This window comes from Xyrauchen texanus, chromosome 4 (genome assembly GCF_025860055.1).
Source record: "Xyrauchen texanus isolate HMW12.3.18 chromosome 4, RBS_HiC_50CHRs, whole genome shotgun sequence".
Taxonomy (NCBI): Eukaryota; Metazoa; Chordata; class Actinopteri; order Cypriniformes; family Catostomidae; genus Xyrauchen; species Xyrauchen texanus.
This window is the reverse complement of record NC_068279.1, coordinates 37,385,556-37,406,702: the sequence shown is the minus strand read 5'-3', so window position 1 is coordinate 37,406,702 and position 21,147 is coordinate 37,385,556. Positions and strand designations below refer to the sequence as shown.

General features: G+C 35.9%; 1 protein-coding gene across 2 annotated transcripts in view; it reads left to right on the top strand.

Moving 5' to 3' along the window:
- LOC127643209 (homer protein homolog 1-like) overlaps positions 1 to 17,228 on the top strand; it is a 32,460-nt gene extending 15,232 nt beyond the window's left edge. For both annotated transcript variants that reach the window (XM_052125844.1, XM_052125843.1), the window contains 7 exons: positions 547 to 678; positions 2,307 to 2,399; positions 2,847 to 3,004; positions 9,728 to 9,884; positions 15,182 to 15,292; positions 15,415 to 15,495; positions 16,032 to 17,228. In XM_052125844.1, the coding sequence (XP_051981804.1) occupies positions 547 to 678; positions 2,307 to 2,399; positions 2,847 to 3,004; positions 9,728 to 9,884; positions 15,182 to 15,292; positions 15,415 to 15,495; positions 16,032 to 16,220 (921 nt within the window). In that variant the 3' untranslated portion in view covers positions 16,221 to 17,228. The remainder of the gene's footprint in view (positions 1 to 546; positions 679 to 2,306; positions 2,400 to 2,846; positions 3,005 to 9,727; positions 9,885 to 15,181; positions 15,293 to 15,414; positions 15,496 to 16,031) is intronic.
- Positions 17,229 to 21,147: the final 3,919 nt, after the last annotated feature.

Genomic DNA, 21,147 nt, shown 5'->3' with positions numbered 1-21,147 from the left:
GAGACATTTGAATGCTAGAGAAGCTTCTAAAAATCGCAAAAGTATCATAAAGATAGTCTATGTGACCCATCCGTCATATCCCAAGTCATATTCCAAGTTTTTTGAAAGCATACAGTATGTTTTGGCGAAAACCCTGAAATGTACATTATTTTTCAGTTAGAACACGAGAACATGAAGAGTTTTTAGCATTAAACAATGCAAGTACTTGCATGAACACTCAAGGCACTGTGAACAAGCTCCTCTTTCAGCACTCATGGATGATATGAGAGATCCTAGGTCACAACTGTTACCTTCTCTAATAACTCTTTCACAATATTTCTTACTGTTGACCCAACATGTTAAACAATCCATACTAACTTAACCCCTTTGTTGACCCCACTATCTTTAAAAAAGCCCCTGCCACCATCTTTAACCATCTTTTTATATTTTTTCCATTCACTGTGCTTCAACTTCTTCCAGTGTTGGCTAAGATAGAATGTCTTGAGAATAACAGCCAAGGCCTGATTGTAGCTTTTGTAATAATTTGCATTCTTTTACATCTCACAGGCAATAATAAACAGCACTATCACCCCAAACATGACCTTCACGAAGACGTCACAGAAGTTTGGGCAGTGGGCAGACAGCCGTGCCAACACAGTTTATGGGCTGGGTTTCTCTTCTGAACATCATCTGTTCAAGGTTGGTGGAATTTGCTCTCTTTCTGTCTCACATTTTCTCTGACATGTCTCTGGGTGTCTTGTTCTCCCTTTCTTTCCTTCTCTTCCACTCATTGTTTCTGAGTGGGGGAACACCTACACACTGTACCCTAATGAGCAGCTGTACAGTCATCGTGTGTGGGAGGCTTCTTCTGTGCAGTGCTTTCCAATCTTTCTTTCTTTCTCTCTCTCTCTCTCTCTCTCTCTCTCCCTTTATTTATCTCTCGCTCATCTGCATTATGATGATGCACTGTCAGGAGCCGCTGGTAGAAACTCACCACCTCTTCTTCCTCCTCTCATTTTTCATATTTCTCTGCTTTTATTTCATTCTCTCTTACAGTACTCTCTCTTTCATGCTTTGCTTTTATATTTACAATGTTGTAAGTGAATAACAATCACTATTCATTTTTGATCTTAAAGGAATAGTTCATTCAATAATGAAAACTCTGTGTTCATATACTTACTCTACTGTTTTCCCATATCCCTATGACTTTCTTTCTTCACTCAAACATAAAGAATTTGTTTTAAGAATATCCTGGTTAATTTTTCCATATAATGAAAATGAATAGAGACACGTGCTGTCAAAAGTATATGACCGAAAGTCTACAGAATTCTCCTCAATGGTGTCTAAGAGGGAAAGGCTGCAGTCCTTCAGTGACCTGCAGGCTATAATGGGAACAGTCTAAATTGGGGTCTGTTACCATTGCTCCCTTTTTAGCAGAGACTTTCTTGGTAAACCAGCTTCATCAGAAATATCATGCTGGTCGACCTGCTTTAAAAATTATTCTGGTGAACAGCACAGCTACATTGGTCCCCCAGCTAGACCAGCATCAAACCAGCACTAAACATCATAAACCTGTCTGCTCCAGCATGGAAATTAATGTTGGTCTAAGATTGTCTTCTGAGCCAGGATATTGTCGAAATGTACAATCAAGCTGTTAACATATACTGTTATATTCTAAACTGTGCTATCAAGCGGCATTGTAGATCTCTGCATTAGCTATACAGCTCATTGACAAATCTTATTTTGGAATAATTCGAATTTACATTGGGTGGGGCTAACCAGTGCAACACTACAGAAATAGAAACCAAGCAATTAATAAAATGTCCTGAGGCTCATTGTAACTGGTTAGGATAACTCTGATTAATGTGCAAGAGATAGCTTTTATCGCTTGTATGGCATTTTGTCTGTTAAGAAAGGGTGATTTAACACTATGACTAACCCTGGGTTAACGTAATTTTTAATCCTGTGTTGAGGCCACTTTTGAAAAGGGGTTTCAAATTGGTAAGACAATTAGCATCACTATTAACCATGTGTTATGAAGCCCCATTTTTACAGTGCTAACCATACGTTGCATTGCCAAAGGTAAAGTGTCAATTTCTAACCTAGAGTGAAGTATGAACAGTGTGAAACAGATTTACAAGTTTACCTATGACTATGTTAACTCCTAAAATTGTCAACCCACGTCTGATAGTATCAGAATTTGGTATTTCCTTCATTTTTAATTTAATATGCAGATAGCCTAGATTTGTTAACGTATGTCCAAAATGATACCAACAATTCTTGGAATATGGAATCTCATTGTTTAAACAAAATGTTTCTCTTCTCAGTTTGCAGATAAATTTGCAGAGTACAAGGAAGCTGCAAGGTTAGCCAAGGAGAAATCAGTAGAAAAGATGGAGCTGGCAAATTCACCCTCTCAGGTTTGTCCTCTGATGTCTGGAGAATAGGCCTCATGTTATTTTGTGTTGTTTTTAGGGATAATAGTGTGAAGTTGGCTTAGGAAATATGTCCGTCATTAAAACTCTCAAAATAGCATTCAAGTTCAAATTAAAGGAGAACCCTAGGCTAGTTTCTAGTTTAATTTCCCATATGCCAATTTATCTTCATTAAATCACAAAGGGTTTAATGGTGAACGCCTTATTGTATATATAAATGGAAAATCCAAATCCTTAAATGTTTTGTGTAATTATGTATTTTCCATTTTATATACTTTTATCAGCATATTCTAGGACAATCATTAAGGATTTGTAATAAGATTTCCCTCTTTTCTCAGAGTCCTAAATCCCCCATTATAATGAGCAGATTAATAAGAAAATTATGTGCTGAGTTTGTGAGAGTGCAACAAATTAATAATTCTATTTTTCCAGGAATCACCTGCCGACATTCATTCCCCCTTGACTCCACCCGTCACCGCTGACCTCTGCCGAATCAATGGCACTGGCGATGACGTCACCCTCTCTGACGTGTCGACCAATTCTATGCTTCAATCAGATTTGTCACCAACTACGCCAACTTTTGCACACAGGTAACTAACTGGTTTATACTGTAAAAAAAAAAAGTATCATTATGTTATGACCACATCAGAAATTTTCACAAATATTTCTGGAATTTCTGTAAGTTTTTATGAGTTAAATCCATAATTTGTTTGTGAAGTGTGTAAATTCTACACCACGAAAAACGTGAATAATAGAAAGAATAATTGTTAGAATTGTAAGCACAAGGATAATGCAACATTTTAAATACACTTATCCAAAATTACAACTCAATAGTGAGTCTGTGAAGCCAATATGACTAAAGTGTAAACTCTATGAATGAAAATGTGGATGTTGTGATTTCAAGTTCAAATTGGATGGCTGCGGTCTCTGACTCCATTTGCAGTCTCTGTTTATTGTGCACATCTCAGAAATCTGAACTTGTATCTGAAGAATAATATTAAAGATAAAATATCATAAAAAAAACTTTTTTTTACTTTTTTAAATTTCAATGTTAAAAAGAATACCCATACAACAGAGCCTGTCTTACAAATTTCACAACTGAGCCTGTCTGTCCGTCACGTAACTTTGACCACATCACCAATGACATATCCACATTGTTGATTAAGGTAATTATCTGATTAAACCTTTATTCCAAAAAAGTTCAAATGCTCCACAGAAGTTTAAATGCTCCTCAGAGTGCTAAAACATCTTTGTTCTTTTACCGTTATTCTTTTCTGAAAATACTGGAGGCTCAGTTTTGCATTTATTCCACTGCATTTCTTAATACTGCTCACTAATTCATGATGTCCTATACATTAAAATATGTATGTACAATGTCACGTATTGTAAACCTTTCTGATAGACTTACGGTGCTTTCATCTGTTTGTAGGTTATATTGATTTATTCTAATTTCTTTTAAAGTTTTTATAAAATGTCTCCTCTCTGCAACATGTGTGCTTGACATTTCACAACTGCTTGACATCTTGTGTCTCCAAAATAATGTTGTTATACTTGCACAGATATAAACTAAACAGATCCAGCAAAAATATTACAATATTGTACCATTTTTAAACAGTCTGACAGTGCAACCCTTCATTGCATAACAGATTAAATGGACACTCAAACAAAAAAACAAAAAAAAAAAAATGTAAATACTGTTTATTGGTTTGTAATTCAAGAACTAGGTGCAATAATATGTTGAAGATAGGAATTTCAAACTGGTAATCAATTGTAGTCTTAGGGCACAGAATAACAAGACAGATGTTGAGAAAACTAAAAAGCTAAGATGCCATCGAAGAGGTGGAGCTGGGGATTGAGGAGGGTGTCAAGTGCAGCTTGCATCCACGCAATGGAAAGGCAGCTAAGGCATTGCAGATAAATGAAGGACTCTCTCTCTATATATTTTGTCACATTGTATTGATAGACACTTTAGTGGAGAGAGACTGGAAATAAAGGGTATAGAGAAGGAAACGGGATGTGAACATGAGCCCAGATTTCAGATGAGCACCAAAGCTTAATACATTGAAACTTTTACACTGATCACACGGCCACCACCCTGTGACCTTCTCCCTTAGAATTATGTCTGTCCAAACAGAATTGTATAATACAGTAGCACAATTTCAGGGCTAAGCAATGAAGATGAAGTGACATCATTTGAGTCTTACAAAAAGCTCCTGTTAAGTCAACGCAACCTCTTTGTTGACCTCTAACTAGATTGTGTTTTCCCCTGTGAATTCATTTATTATGAACAAATTAATATAGCCTTTTTTTATCTGTTTTTGTCTTTTTTTTCAGACACATGCTTAAAACTTGTCGGGTCATCTCCTACTAATAAAACCAATTTACAACAGCTGCCTGACATACCTGCAATGTCTTTATTGATGCAATGTTTGTGCAACAAGATATTCTGTTAACATTTTCATACCGATAAAGTTAGCATACTTTTGTCAGCTGAATTCATATTGATGCTGTGTTTTTAATACTCATGTTTTGAAATTATACAATTTTCAAATCACATTTTTGGGAACAGATCTTGTCTGCAATTTTTTTGGGAGATTCTTTGCATCTTTTGTGACTTTGTTATATGGACTTTTTTGTATCAAGTTGCATTTCAAATGTTGATATCTGTAACTAAATCTGAAAAAATTATTACATTTATTAAACATGCCATTCCACTTATAATTCTCAGTGATGTAGTTTTCCCATTTGAATTTCCACAATGGAATTTATTGTACGTTTGGTTGATGTGCATAGTGTGAAAGTTGAGTGAAAGTCTGAGACCTTAAGTCTGATTCACAACACTGATATAATAAATTCAGAAGTTTAATAGGTCATCAATGCTAGCTAAGTTTATGTAAACAATGTTATTAGAGCATTGACAATTATTTGCACAAAACATCCCATGAGAATATATGAAAGTTACTCAGAAAGATGCTAAATCAGTGCTGTGTACTGTAGATGATTTGTAGATTAGCATTTGCTCTGAATGTGTTCTGCTTTGGCATATTACGTGGTGGGTGAGTTGAAGTCATTTCTTTCAACAACAATTCTCTCACGCACATGCACTCTTTTGCAGTACATTATAGTGAGTGTTGAGGGCTTGGTTGGGCAGCTGTACAAAGTACAAAGAATCACATTTACAGTGTGGATCTCAATAGTTTTTAGATATAATTACTGACTGATCTTTCGATTGTGTATAGAAAACAATCAATTTTATTGGTGACTTAAAATGTACACATTTGCTAGGGTTGTTATAATTCAGTTTAAATAATATGCATGTGGATTACTGGGCTGGTGGCACTCTGAATATAAAAACAATCGGTTCCAGTGTGATTGTTTATTGATTCACATTCATTTGGCTTGAAGGACAGTCATACTGATATTATGTTGCTTGTTGAAGTTATGTAATGTGGACAGCCATGCTCTGCCTATACACTATGCTTCTGTGCACCCTTTAAAATAAATGCCACTTCGTTTGATTTTGTGTTATCCAATCCCATGATATTCATAAATTCTTAGTGTCAGTTATGTGTCCAAATAATTTTTGGGGCCACTGTGTGTGTGTGTGTGTGTGTGTATATATATATACACATATATACACACACACACACACACACACACACACACACACACACACACACACACACACACACACCCACAGAGAGAGAGAGAGAGAGGGTGGCCCCAAAAAATGTTATATATATATATATATATATATATATGAAATGAGTGACATTTGTCTTTGTTGAAAGTGTTTCAACATCAGGAATCCTTAATAAGAGACTTGAACTCAGAGATTGATGATGCAAATTTTATTACATGAAAATGAAGTATAAATCAGAGGTTAATAAACAATTCAAAGAGACTGAGAATAAATGAACAATTAACAATTAAAGAAGGAAAGGTGAACTTGAATGAATTTTGTTGTGAAATCAGCGATTAGAAGTTATTTGATTAAAGCATTTTGGTTATATAACAAGATAACCCCATTGAGAAAAACAAGAATAAACCGACTGATTCTAATATTCATTAGACACATTCCCCATTAACATTTCCTTAAATTTCATGCATTAACAATGACAATTACTAGATCAAAATAGTTACAGTATTTAGAGATTAAATAATGAAAGTGTGCTGGAGGCTTTCAACAATACCAGCCAACTGAGTTGAATCAAGACTGATTAGACATTTAAGTACAGTGCAATAATTAATTAAAATGTCTGTTCACTTACCAAGATGAGGTCCCTCATCTTCTTTGCATCACTTGTTTGAAACTGAAGGATGTCTCTCTGTTCTTCTCTCCTTCTCTCCTCTGTCATCTACTGAGGAGTATTTTCTCTCCTCGTGTGTGAAGCTTTATAGCCATGTGTGTCTCCAGCCTGTTGTGTCAGAGTTTGAGTAGGAGTCGGAGTGTGTGGGCTGAGGTGTTGTCTGTCAGAGCGGGGGTCGGGGGAGGAGGCGATCACGTCAGGCACAGCAGAGGTGTTGATGCTGGGGGAGATGAAAGGGAACTGGCAGCACTCCTTAGCATAGATGACAGCTCTAAAGACTCTATATATGTGTGTTATATGACAGTTGCATGGTTAAGCTGTGCTGGCGTGTGTGTGGATGGAGAAGAGAGGAGTTGGAAATGTGAGATGAGATGTTTAGCAAGACGACAGTGCCTGGGATTCCTCATAGTCCTTAGGGAATGAGAGGAGGTTTTGTGGGCTGGTTATGTGTTTACTGGTCCTGTGACAACAGTTTCAGTTTTTCTGCTTGATTGGTATTGCAAGCTAAACTTACTAGAACTCAAATAATATGCAACAACAGACACATCTTGCATGCAATTTTTTTGGGAGAACTTTAGTTTTATGATATTTTTGTGTGTGATGTCAGGCTGATTTCAGTGTGAATTTGGCGGCAATATCACTGAAATAAAAATTAAGAGTTTACTTACAATACTGTATACGTAGCATTTTTGCGTAACACTTTTTAAGTAAATTCAACTTCATCTACTCATTTTGTGTCAGCACCTTATGTCAACTAGAAACTTTTGTTATAGAAACTCAAATGTATCAGTTCATTCAACTTTATTTACTTAAAAAAAGTTGATTTGAAAGTCTTATCCATGTAAAATATATTTTTATCACTGTTTCTACATAATTTTCTTGGCTCTAAACAAACAAGCAAACAAACCAAAAAACTGAGGTCAGGCATTAAACTTGTTTCTACAAATAAATTCACATAAAGCTGTACTATAGCTGTACATTTTCACATGCACAAGAATGGAATTAATATAATCCAGGTTGATCACTTATGGAAAACTAATCACCCCAATGGTGACTTTACACAAAATAGCTAATTACAGTAAAACAACATAAAAAATACAAAAAATTGCTAAAATCTCAATTAATTTTAAATAACAACTAATTAAATGCCCACATAAGTTCCTTTTGACTAAACAAAATGTATTTAAGCACAAGGGTTTATGTGTATTCCCCACAACCTCAGATCTGTACTTGATTGTTTGAGTTAGTAGTTCTTAAAATCATAATTTTATGGATTTGTAAGCTAAAGAAATTCGAGGAGCTCACGATTATTCATTTACTTTATGTTTATGTTTATAAGTTTACCGGTACCCTAAAATTTATATTTTGTGCTGTACACATTAATGATATTTAATTAACGCAAATGTATTTATAAATATGTATTTTGGAGTAGAAGATATTTATTTTAATAAGTTATGGTTGTTGAGCCAAAAGATAATTTTTTCAGTGTAGGTCGAAAAGTTCTTAAGCTGAAATCGGTCTTTACTTACCAAAATTCGAACCACTCGCCTTGTTGTCGAATTTGGAAGTATTGAATGTATAGGGGCACGAGACATCCAGTTTCTGGGTGAAATGTCCACAGAGTGGTGCCAAATAAATGTTGGGGTTAGTAAAAATGTAATCATGAAGTGAAAATGCAACCTCCTAATCACGCTTATTGATTATGTGAACGCGATTACATCCTGGTTTCCATGTTTCTGAGGCTGCTTCAGCAAAGTGCCTTCAGTAGCACAACATAATAAGGTGAACACAATTGTATTGATGCTAAAATATCTGAGAGATTGTGCTTTTCAGTAACTCAGCACAATAGGGTCAACATCAGGGTACATGAGTATTTGTTAGAAACATGTTGAGTTCCTGTGTGATTGTGTTGTGTTATCGGTAACCAAATATAAAACAAAGTTGAATACATTTTTTAAGTATGTCGTTTCCAACATTTCACAATGCCATTTACTGTACTGTGACAAAGTTATGCAATATGACTGATCTTATTGAAGCACACCACTGACATAAATATAGAGTTAAATAATTTACTCTATTCTAGTACTGAAAATCATACATCTAGAAAATATATTTTTTGTCAGTACATTGAGAACACATGAATGGGGGTTGGTGGCATTTTCTATCATTACATAACCAAGAATTAGCTTTCTCTTTTCTTTTTCTTTTCCATTTTAGACAGTCTCATATCTTGTAAGAAATTTGTACGGTGATCTATTTCAGCTTTTTAGATTCTGTCAGTCTTTTTACTTGAATATTTATGCAGATGACAAGGAATTTGGATTTCTGACTTGTTAATAATACTTGTAAATTGCTTTTGAACCGCATCCAAGTGCTGGTAAAACACAGCTGTTTGGACAAAAAGATCAAATTAAAAGCTGTTGTACTCCCCCTTTAATTACAGTCAGTGTTTCAAACAGCTTTTCTCCCTCTGTCCACTGTAGTTCAGCATTAGTCATCCTGATGGTCTAGAATGAATGCTATTAGGCATTTACACCTATATGTTTTTGGTGATCATTTCACAATCGGAAAGCATTTGACCAGGTGTAAATGCACCCAAGACACTTTGTGATCGGATTGCCATTTGATCACTCAAACCACATTTGGATTTGATCAAGAATGGATTGTGGGGCAAATCAAGTCAAGTCAAGTGGTTTTTGTTTTAAATGATAATGCATACAACAACCTGAGTAATATGCATTATTTTATTTTATTTTAAATGATAATGCATACAACAATCTGATTAATATGCAAGTAATCGTGCAAGTGTTGTTTTCCAGTTTGCACAGTAAGTGTGACTGGATTTCGGTCCGTTCATACTGGAATTTCAGATGTAAATGCAATCCAGCTTAAGAATATCCACATACTTTCCATAGACAAAACACATGCCTAGGGCCCTAGATTCAAGCAACGAATGATATATAATGTATGTTTAATTCTATTGTTTTCCATTTTTTACTGCAGCCCGACTACCAACAAACATTGGGAAGCAGAACTTGCAGCACTAAAGAACAACAATGCCAAGCTTACAGCTGCACTGCTGGAGTCCACAGCCAATGTCAAACAATGGAAACAGCAGCTAGCAGTCTACCAGGATGAGGCTGAAAGGCTACACAAACGGGTAAGGAGGGAAGGGTTGACTACAAGAATTTGTATCCCTTTAACATGAAGGTAACATCCCCTGGGATTTTCAGTTGATCTAGTATTGTCTTCGACTAAGCTGACACTGTTGGTAAATTCACACACAAAATGGTACGTTCACACTGACAGCAATTTATATACTTTAACTCTGCTCAAATCGGTAGAATAATCACTCATGTTGCCTCAAATTGACAACTCTCATTATGTTGCCTTGACATAGCTAACATACAGTACTTTAATTCTACAGACATTGTTTTGGGTTTTTCTAATACCCCTAAACCAAGATCAAAATGATCTATTGCAACTCCTCCGAGAGCTGTCAAGCTAGAGACCCAAAATTGGCACAGACCTTAAAGCCCTGTTCACTCTGCCAGCGACACAGAACGACAAAGAGACACTTTCCCATTCATTTTCAATGAGAGCTGAATAACTTCAAGCTAAAACGAACGACAGAGACAATTGGCGACAAGATGTGGGTGTGGCGAGTGACATAAAGTTAAGAAAGTTAAACTTTATGCAAATGACAAGTGCCATTCGTGAGCGACTGCCAATGAGAGAGAAGGCAGTGGAGCTCACATCACACATCTGCTGTTAGTGTGAGATACTGGAGACAAATGCAGGCAAGACAGAGAAGTTAAAAGTTTCTTTGAGCAATTTCATTGTTCTATATGATTTGTCTGTAACCACATACATGGATATGAGCTAATACAAATTATGCGTGGAAAACCGTGTCTGTATTCTAAGTGAGTTTGATGGATCATTCATCTTGTTAATGATATGGTGCATTGAGCTCTGCTGCAGTTTATAAGCTATTAAGAAAACATTCCTCTCCATCTTAATTTTTAGAGGCAATGTAGCCTACCCTCTTCCCATATCCGGGTTTACAGAGCAGAAGTAGAATCATAGTTGGGTATACGTGAATGGAGGTGAATGGGAGACCACAACAAATGTAATTTTTGCTCACCTGTTTGCTCCAACAGCAAAAGAAAATTTAAATGATTACGCTTTCACGGTTAAAGAAGATAAAAATATAGAGCGCTGGATAACAGCATTAAGAAGAGAGAAATAGGCTAAATTCAAAGTTCAATGTTATCGATTTACACTAAATATTAAAAAAATGGAAATATTAAAACCTTTGCTACAGTTACGTTGTTAAATAAGGTGGATCGTGATCATAACGCGTCTGTGAAAAGGGTCCTGTCACATATTCCCTGTTTTTTGTCTTGACTTTTATGTTGAAATTCTTGTTCAGTTCCTGTTTCATGTTAGTTTTGTAGTCCTTTGTAGTTTCATTTTATTATTGGTTTTCCCTTGATTGTTTCCACAGGTGTTCCTCGTTTCCTTGTTTGCCCCCTGTGTATTTAAGCCCTTTTTTTCCCCTGTTTCCTTTGTCAGTCTTTGCATGTATTGTTTGATGTTCTGTGCTTGGTTCCCTGTGTTTTTGTTTTTGTTTTTGTTTTTGTTTTTGTTTTTGTTTTTGTTTTTGTTTTCATTATATTCTGAGTTAATTTGTTTATTCTTTGTTAATAAAAGCTCATCTTTTAGCTTTAGATCATACCTGTCAACACTCCCATTTTTCCTGTGAGTCTCCCGTATTTCGTTTTGTTATTTCTCCCGGGAAACTCCTGTATTTTGTATGGCCCAAACCTCATTATATGAATAATCACATCAATATATTAGTCCAAGGTTGTCCAGTTGCCAGATCTTGTATGAAACGCATCCTACTCACACATAACGGTGGGGAAAATGCAGTTACTCAGCGCATTAAATCAAAACGGCACAATTTGTGTGTATTTAGACTGCCTCTGCCATTCAGCAACCTACCCCCCGCTCAGAGGTCTCCTGGATTTTGGTACCCGAATGTTGACAGGTAGGGTTTAGGTCCTCATTCCTGGCCTTGGAATGTTAAGTTACAAAACTTAAAACCCTAAAATGACTGTAAAAATTACAATTTAAACAAATTTACAGCATTAACATTAATGCAAGTGCATTTATAAAATTATTAGCCTCACATTTCTAAGTTTAAATCCTCCAAAAATTGGCCACATTCACTGTCATTATAAGTGCCTCACTGTAACTTCGATTTTTGCTTTTTTAATAAAAGGATGGACGAGTCTACAGTATATATACACTCACCTAAAGGATTATTAGGAACACCTGTTCAATTTCTCATTAATGCAATTATCTAATCAACCAATCACATGGCAGTTGCTTCAATGCATTTAGGGGTGTGGTCCTGGTCAAGACAATCTCCTGAACTCCAAACTGAATGTCAGAATGGGAAAGAAAGGTGATTTAAGCAATTTTGAGCGTGGCATGGTTGTTGGTGCCAGACGGGCCGGTCTGAGTATTTCACAATCTGCTCAGTTACTGGGATTTTCATGCACAACCATTTCTAGGGTTTACAAAGAATGGTGTGAAAAGGGAAAACATCCAGTATGCGGCAGTCCTGTGGGCGAAAATGCCTTGTTGATGCTAGAGGTCAGAGGAGAATGGGCCGACTGATTCAAGCTGATAGAAGAGCAACTTTGCCTGAAATAACCACTCCTTACAACCAAGGTATGAAGCAAAGCATTTGTGAAGCCACAACCCGCACAACCTTGAGGCAGATGGGCTACAACAGCAGAAGACCCCACCGGGTACCACTCATCTCCACTACAAATAGGAAAAAGAGGCTACAATTTACAAGAGCTCACCAAAATTGGACAGTTGAAGACTGGAAAAATGTTGCCTGGTCTGATGAGTCTCGATTTCTGTTGAGACATTCAGATGGTAGAGTCAGAATTTGGCGTAAACAGAATGAGAACATGGATCCATCATGCCTTGTTACCACTGTGCAGGCTGGTGGTGGTGGTGTAATGGTGTGGGGGATGTTTTCTTGGCACACTTTAGGCCCCTTAGTGCCAATTGGGCATTGTTTAAATGCCACGGCTTACCTGAGCATTGTTTCTGACCATGTCCATCCCTTTATGGCCACCATGTACCCATCCTCTGATGGCTACTTCCAGCAGGATAATGCACCATGTCACAAAGCTCGAATCATTTCAAATTGGTTTCTTGAACATGACAATGAGTTCACTGTATTAAAATGGCCCCCACAGTCACCAGATCGCAACCCAATAGAGCATCTTTGGGATGTGGTGGAACGGGAGCTTCGTGCCCTGGATGTGCATCCCACAAATCTCCATCAACTGCAAGATGCTATCCTATCAATATGGGCCAACATTTCTAAAGAATGCTTTCAGCACCTTGATGAATCAATGCCACATAGAATTAAGGCAGTTCTGAAGGCAAAAGGGGATCAAACACAGTATTAGTATGGTGTTCCTAATAATTCTTTAGGTGAGTGTATATATATCTATATATATATATGTGTGTGTGTGTGGTAATCAATATTATGGCACAAATGCTGCCGATTGAGCTTAACTTGTATTGAACCCAGAACATTCCTTTAAGACTGTTCTGAATGACGGTTTTCACACATCGAGCGATCAGATCTATGAAAAAAATCCCATAGATACAGTCGGCAACACGTCATTTCCGGGGGCTTGGTTTAGCATGGGAGAAAGCGAAGCCTTGTTACTATAGTTACTCATACATTACTATGAGGATAAAGGGGAGAAATATTCTACAAATTTAGCTATTTTAACAATAGCTGTTGTGTAGTTTTTTACACTCCACACAATGCCAAAAAAATCAACATTTATTTTTTATTGTTCACCAACTGACAGAAATAGAAGCCTAAAAAAAGAGCACCGTGGCTGCAGTGACCATATGCTGGATATGTGCTTTAATGTTTTTGGGATACATCAGAGTGGATTTAAGACTAAATCAAACATCATATCATCACAACAGTGGTTCCAGCACATAATGATGAGTTAACACCAGAAAACAAGACAAGATACATGAGAAAACTTGTCATGAAAAGAGTGGAGCGCTGCTTATTATTTTTTATGCTAGCAAATGGTGTTTCTGGTAAAGTTTCTGTGAAATGTGAAATTTTAGCTATTGTATGTGTTCAGTCATTTCATTAACCATCACTCATATTAAAAGACATAAATAAAAATGTTTTAAGATACCAATCGAATGACAAAGCATTAACGTGACTGTCATAATCATAAATGATAAGAATCTACTTTATGGCTCAACAGCTTGCAGCCGCAGTGTTCTTCTTTGGGCTTATATTTCTGTCAGTTGACAGGTAATAAAAAAATCTGTTTCTGTTTTTTTGGCATTGTTTGGAGTGCAAAAAACTACACAACAGCATTTCATCATGTTTTTCATTGTTAAAATAGCCAAATCAACTGGATATTTCCCTGTTTTCCTCATAGGAATTTATGAGTAACTATGGTAACAGCGCTTTGCTTTCCCCCACGAGTGGGCGGGGCCTCTTTCTGACTGTATCTATCCACAGTTTTCTTGAGTAACCACTGGGCATTCTAACTGCCTGTTTTCTGTTTCTGGTCTTGAGATGCCAAGTAATAATTGCCAAAACGAGCGATCCAGAGGAGAACAACAAACATTTAAGTGTTACTTGGAGTAAAAATGAATTCAAAAATCGATTTGTGCATCGTCATAACAACTCTATTAATAATTAATGATATCAACGTAACTAACCTGGGACCATCGCTTCATGTCATACACACTCAGGTGAGGCACTGTCATAAAAAAAAATGGGAATCTCGACTCTGTGAAGTTTCTGCTTTTTTTTTACTATTTTTACAAATGTAATACCTTAAACATTACATTACCAACTAAGAATATACGCCAATGCGAGTGAAAACACTGGAGACTGGAAATTGAAAACAGTCGAATCGTGGAACACTTCCGCATTCAGGAAAAAGGTGGATAGACTTCCATTAATGGATTGTTCGATGGCCAAGTATATTCAAACTTCAACTATCAAAAATTCAAATGTAAACAAACCCATACAAAGCCTTTAATCTGCTTTAAGTAAAGCTCCCTTTATCTTTCTTGCTTTTCCCCCCTCTTTTTCTATGTATCTGATATTCTTTCTGCCTGTCTATCTGATGGTTGGGCCTGAAAAACATTCAAACTACAAACTTTTAAAACTGTTTTAAACTTTCAGACATATCAAGCCAATATCAAAGTTGGTCTAGACAAACTTTAGCTATCTATGTGAAAATGAGACTTCTGGACACTTTGTCAAAGAAAATCACTCTGTGTGAACACCCCTTTAGTTTGATATCTTTGTTTCTTTGCTTTAGGGTTGTGATTTCAACTTACATGTTGCTTTTTTGGGGGCGGGGTCTGCAGGTGTCAGAACTGGAGAGTCAGAGTAGTCAAACCAATGTGATCAAATCCCAGAAAACTGAACTGAACAAAACAATAGAGGAGCTGGAGTGTACACTGAAGGCAAAAGAAGAGGTACTGTTTGTTATACATCAGGATCATGTTCTCAGTAATGTGCTTTTTTCATTCATCTCTATTATTAGCTTTGCCAATGCTTTTATGCCATTTAAAACGTACATCCTGTGTGCTCTTTATAGGAAATGGTGCGAATGAAAGAAGAAGTAGAAAAGGCCAAGCAGTTTCAGTCTCAGAAAGATGAACTCACACGAAAATTAGAGGTAAGGACTGTCAAAGAATAGTTCACCCAAACAAAATCATTATTGATGCTTCCATGAAGCACAAAAGGAGAAATTGTCATTGCTGTCAAGCTCCAGAAAAGACAAAAAACAACAAAACACATTGAAAGTAGAGCATATTGAAGTCATCAATTTGAATTCTGGACACGAACATGTACTTGATGCAAGCTCCATTGGAGGGGAAGATTATCAGAGAATAATAACGTACATTTTGGTCTGTTCTTTACATAAAGCTATTGTTTGGCATCAGAATACTTGAAATTTATAGCACAGGAGTAATATAGACTACTTTTTTGCTTTATGAACGTAATCATTATGAATTGCCTTCAGAATTCTTCTTTTGTGTTAAAAAAAAACAGCACACAGTTTTGGAATGACTTGAGGATGAGTAAAATAATGACAGATTTTCTTTTTTGGTGAACTATCCCTTTGAGTGGATCTTTATTCTACTTAATTTTTCCTGGACATACAATAGTGTAGCTGCAGTGTAATAAATGCCTACCTGTTGTGTTTTATAGGAGACAGACATAAGGAACAAAGAGCTGGAAGAACAGTTAACTGATCTGGAGCAACGTCTGGAGTCAAGTCAAGTGGATCAGGAGAACCTTCGCAAGAACCTCAAAATCATGCTGGAGATTCTAGATGGAAAGATCTTTGAGTTGACTGAGCTGCGAGACAACCTAGCTAAGCTTATAGAGGACAGCTAGACTGCTCCACCCCTCCACCTCAGAACAAGACTTTAGTGCTAAGCCACTGTCCTCCTTGATCAAATAAACAATTCAGTCTGAGAGGGTCTTGTATACTTTCAAGCCAAGCCTTGAGGAACCTTGATGGACTCTTCTCACAGTAAACACTTATTTGGTTGCACTTGATTTTGTATTTTTTAAGTGGGTTAGCTCTCTTCAGTGCCACTGCTACCTACCAAGTTTTGTTGTTAAGAATTCTACTGTACTTTTATTGTTATTTTGAGTTTTACCCTGAATTAGACAGCCTACAAAGATAGTGTAGGCTCCTCCTCTTTTAAGGTGCTGGTTTTGTGTGCCAAGCTGTTGGCATAAATGGATGTTTATTATGCTGCAGAGGACACTACACGAATAACACTGACTGGATCTTCAGTTGTATTTTAAGACTGGACTTTCAGAGCCATATGTTGTTGCCAAAGGTTATTGGCTTGCCTCTTCCCCTTCATGATAACTGCCTCAAATTTCAGTCAATGTTTCAGGAGACTCAAGCACTGACCTAAAAATCTCTATATGTTTATCTAACTAAATGAGATGTAGATGTGACATATGCTTTAGGCCTGTAATATACTCTGAGCAATATTATTGTGAGATTAGTGAAAGTCATCTCAATGCATCTGTCAGGTATTCAAACATTCTAAAGGACGAATGTGGCTTGTTATAGGTAAACTCTCTGGATTTGACCAGTGTAATGCTTTTGGATCATATTGGCCTTATATTAACCTGTATCTATACATTTTTCAGGACTCAGTATATTATTGAAGACGAGGATCTTCCTTTGTTTGTTGACTTACCAAATGCAATTATGTACTCAATTCCTTACAATTTTCAATAATATTATTGTCATATTTAAAAAATCCATCCTGCTGATGGATATTACAATACATAAATCACTATTAGTATGATTGTATTTATATGTGGGGAAAATTCTGTTTTAAATTTCCCAATGTTAATAAAGATAATTTAAAGATATCTCACTATGTAGTTCTTTCAACAAAAAGAGATAATACTAGTGTGACTCACCAAGGTTTTATATATGTCATACCTACAATGTGTTGGAAAACATAACCTATATTACAGAATATATGAACTGAGGAGCTAATAATAAAAGTGCACAAACTAAGTTTTTGTTTGTTTCGCTAGCTAATAGGACAATGGTCTTGAACTATATACTGACATCTATCAATGAGAATGTATTGCAGAATAGTGTAAAGGAAAAGAGTTTTGGTTACTGATGGCATCGTAGAGACATTCAATTCGCAGGTGCATTTGTCACGTCATAAAAAAAAACATCTGCTGTCAAACATGATCAGTAACAAAGGGGTTAAAAAGTTAGAGTTAGTGGTATTTGGCTTATCATGTAATCTCAACATAGCAGCCACTATGAAAGGCTGTGTAGGAAAACAGCATTTTCTAGGACACTGATATGCAGAGGTGGATAGAGTATCCAAAAACTGTACTCAAGTAAAAGTACAATTACTTAAAAAGAAATAATTACTCAAGTAGAAGTAAAAGTACTAACATAAATAATTACTTGAGTAAAATTAAGAATGTATACAATTAAAAGTGTATTCAAGTAGTGAGTATACTTTCACAAATGACATAATAGACGTTTACACCCCTATATTCCATTACATAATACACACTGAACATGTACTACAGAATTATTATTATTATTAATGGATATTATGTCATCATTCACCATCATGTTGTTCCAAAGCCATGTGACTTTCTTTCTTCCATGCAACACAATAAGGAGATATTAGACAGAATGAGTCACTATCTACTTTTTTTTCTCCATATTTTTTAAAGTGAATGGTGACTGAGACTGTCAGTCCCTAACATTTTATCTAACATCTAAAATGTTGGCACCCATCCACTTGCATTGTCTGGACCTACAGAGCTGAGAAATTCTTCTAAAAATAATTTAAGTTCTGTAGAAGAAAGAAAGTCATACACATCTGGGGTTGCATGAGGGTGAGTTTTCTTTAAAATAAAACATGAAAATGTCCCACAAGGACATTATATATAATGCTGAAATATAATACCTTCTTTTGCTATATCATAGCTTTTAAAGTCCTGTGTGGATTCTTATTTCAGTGTAGTTACAGTTTTCAGTGTCGTAAGTATTTAGATCGTTAGTTCTGTACAGCAGTACCGCCGCTTTCTAAATGCAGAGCACGCAGCCTAGTGCGTAGGGCACCATCTCAGTTCGTGGAACACTCACTGTGTCTGAAACCGCCCCCTATTCGCTATATAGTGCTCTATTTCTGGTGTCTGCCATTTTGTAGGAGTGTCTGAATTCTGAGTGAGCCATTCCTTCCCTACTTTTGTTCACTCATTATTACCCACAATGTACTCTAATTTCAAGTGTACATTTGATGTACACTTGTCGACAGTTAATTGCCTCAATCCACCATGGGGAAGATGTATGAGCTTGGAGTTTACTGCTTCATTCACTCCTGCAATGTTTTATTTCATGCTGATTGTATTCAATTACTTCTTGACAAATCATTACTTGATTCAAATTATAACATATAGAGAGACAAAATATACAGTATGCATTTTAAAATACTCTCTTTATTTGATCAAATGTGTTTACTCTTTATATTCACACACAGTATATATATAAAAAATGACAAACATAATGAAGATTTATTGTATTAATATATTATTTAATAAGAATAACAAGTAAGGCCCAAGTATTTTAAAATGCATATGTGTCGTTTTTTCTGCGACAGCCCCAGAGCTCTGACACTCGGTGTATATGTCAGCATCCGAATTCACTCATTTCGAAAATTGCAAAATTGCCCCATTCAATAATCTCTCAATAAATTACACATTAATTCAAATTAAACACAGCACAGTAACAACAGTAACACCACCCGTTGTAAAGAAGTAAAAAAAAAAAAAAACAGACAAAGAAATGTACTTGAGTGAGAGTAAAAAGTACCCACTTTTAAACCTACCCTAAAAGTACATTTATTTAATAAATATCAATAGTAAATGTAGTGCGTTACTACCCACCTCTGTTGAAATGACTAGTGAGTGTTCATCATTTTAATCTAGATTAAATAGCACTATTAATTTGTTAATTACATTACTTTTTACCATGGAAAAAGATACATCTCAGATGTTAAATGTTTTGGAAAAACTCTTAAACATCTTTGCCCATTTTCTTTAAAAATACAGTAATCTGAGTCTGAAATGAAACACTGTACCTTGTAAAGGAAGGCCAGAAAAGCAGAGAAAAAGACAGAGAGAGATAAAGATTCTTCAGAACTTGAATCTGTTCCACTGGGCATGAGATTAAAGGGTAGCTTCACAATAGAAGCCCTGACATTCCCATTATATATCTATTCTGACTGTCCACAAACATGTCTAGATCAGAATGTCAGAGTGCAGTACTGTCACAGCTCAGTGGCGCTGAACATCCTTAACATTTCAAGTGATTACATATTGAATGTGGGTAGAGAGACACCTTGTGGTTTCAAGCACAATTGGAATATAATGTGTCCTTTGCCCTAATAATACATTTTAACATCGCCTAACAGGCTATAATCAATAATAGTAGAAAACAGACCACAAATTTGTCCAAGGGTTCCTTCTACAGCTGTAAAAACACCCTCAGTTGGTCTTTTCAGAATCAGAATCAGCTTTATTGCCAAGGAATAAAGTTCCTTTATATACAAGGAATTTGGTGACAGAAGCTTCCAATGCACAAACAATACAACAACAAGACAGAGATAAAAAAAAAAAAAAAAGAAGAATAAAAATAAAAAGAGAATAGAACATATAAGTATATATAGAAGTACACAATAAGAGAAAACTTTAATTTGTGCAAACATATGAACTCTGTAGACACTGTAAATAGAGTAAGTTGGTGCGGCTATCACTATGTGGACTCTCCATAGACATAATGATTTTTATACTGTACGAACTATAGATTCTATCCCCTAACCCCAACAAAAAACTTTCTGCATTTTTACATTTTCAAAAAACATTGTTTAGTATGTTTATAAGTGATTTAATTCATGGGGACACTAGAAATGTCCTCTCTCTCTCTCTCTCTCTCTCTCTCTCTCACACACACACACACACACACTTCAAGGTCAGATCAAAGTTTTAGTCTGACCCCACTGTGAGAATGTTTAGGCTTAGGTGTGGGAGCTGCAGACCACAGTCAGGGTTGACTGTTCGCATATTGTGGCATCGTTGTAAAATCTCACCCTTAAACAAAAGTGGTTAAAAAATGCAACTTTTTTTTTATTTATTTTTATAATATAGAAGTATATATATCCAATGCATAACTTTTGATAATATCTAGAAAGTAAGTTTGTTACAAAGTTGATCATAGAGATCAGCCAATACATGGGTGGAGCACTGAAGCCATCTACTGACAATAGTTGTCATTTTATGTTATTGTTATTCCAGCAGATATCACCAGAGACCCACATTGCATGACATACTTTGATATTTTGACAATCTTTAAATTTTCTGAAATTAAGGATTTTATTGAAGTGAAGATAACATAAAATGTGCTTATTTTATAACATGAATAAAGTATTTGAGTAATTTAGAGGTCAATAAGGAACAAAACACCATACAATCCCAAAAGAAATGTATTACTTTGGTGTTTTTACTTTAGAAAATATAGTGTTACTACATTTCTTTAAACAAAACAATTAAATAAATAAAAAAAAAAATGGGGGTTCCTCATTTACAGTTCTGGATCAAATTTGACCAGGACGGATTGAACGGGCTCTCTACGGACAACAAGGTTTAAGGAAATGAAATGCCATTTAATATTGCATTATCATTAAACTGGTGTAGCCAGCCATATCCCCAGGATCAGGTGAGCTTTCCCCAGCTACTATTGTGCTCAAGTATGCAG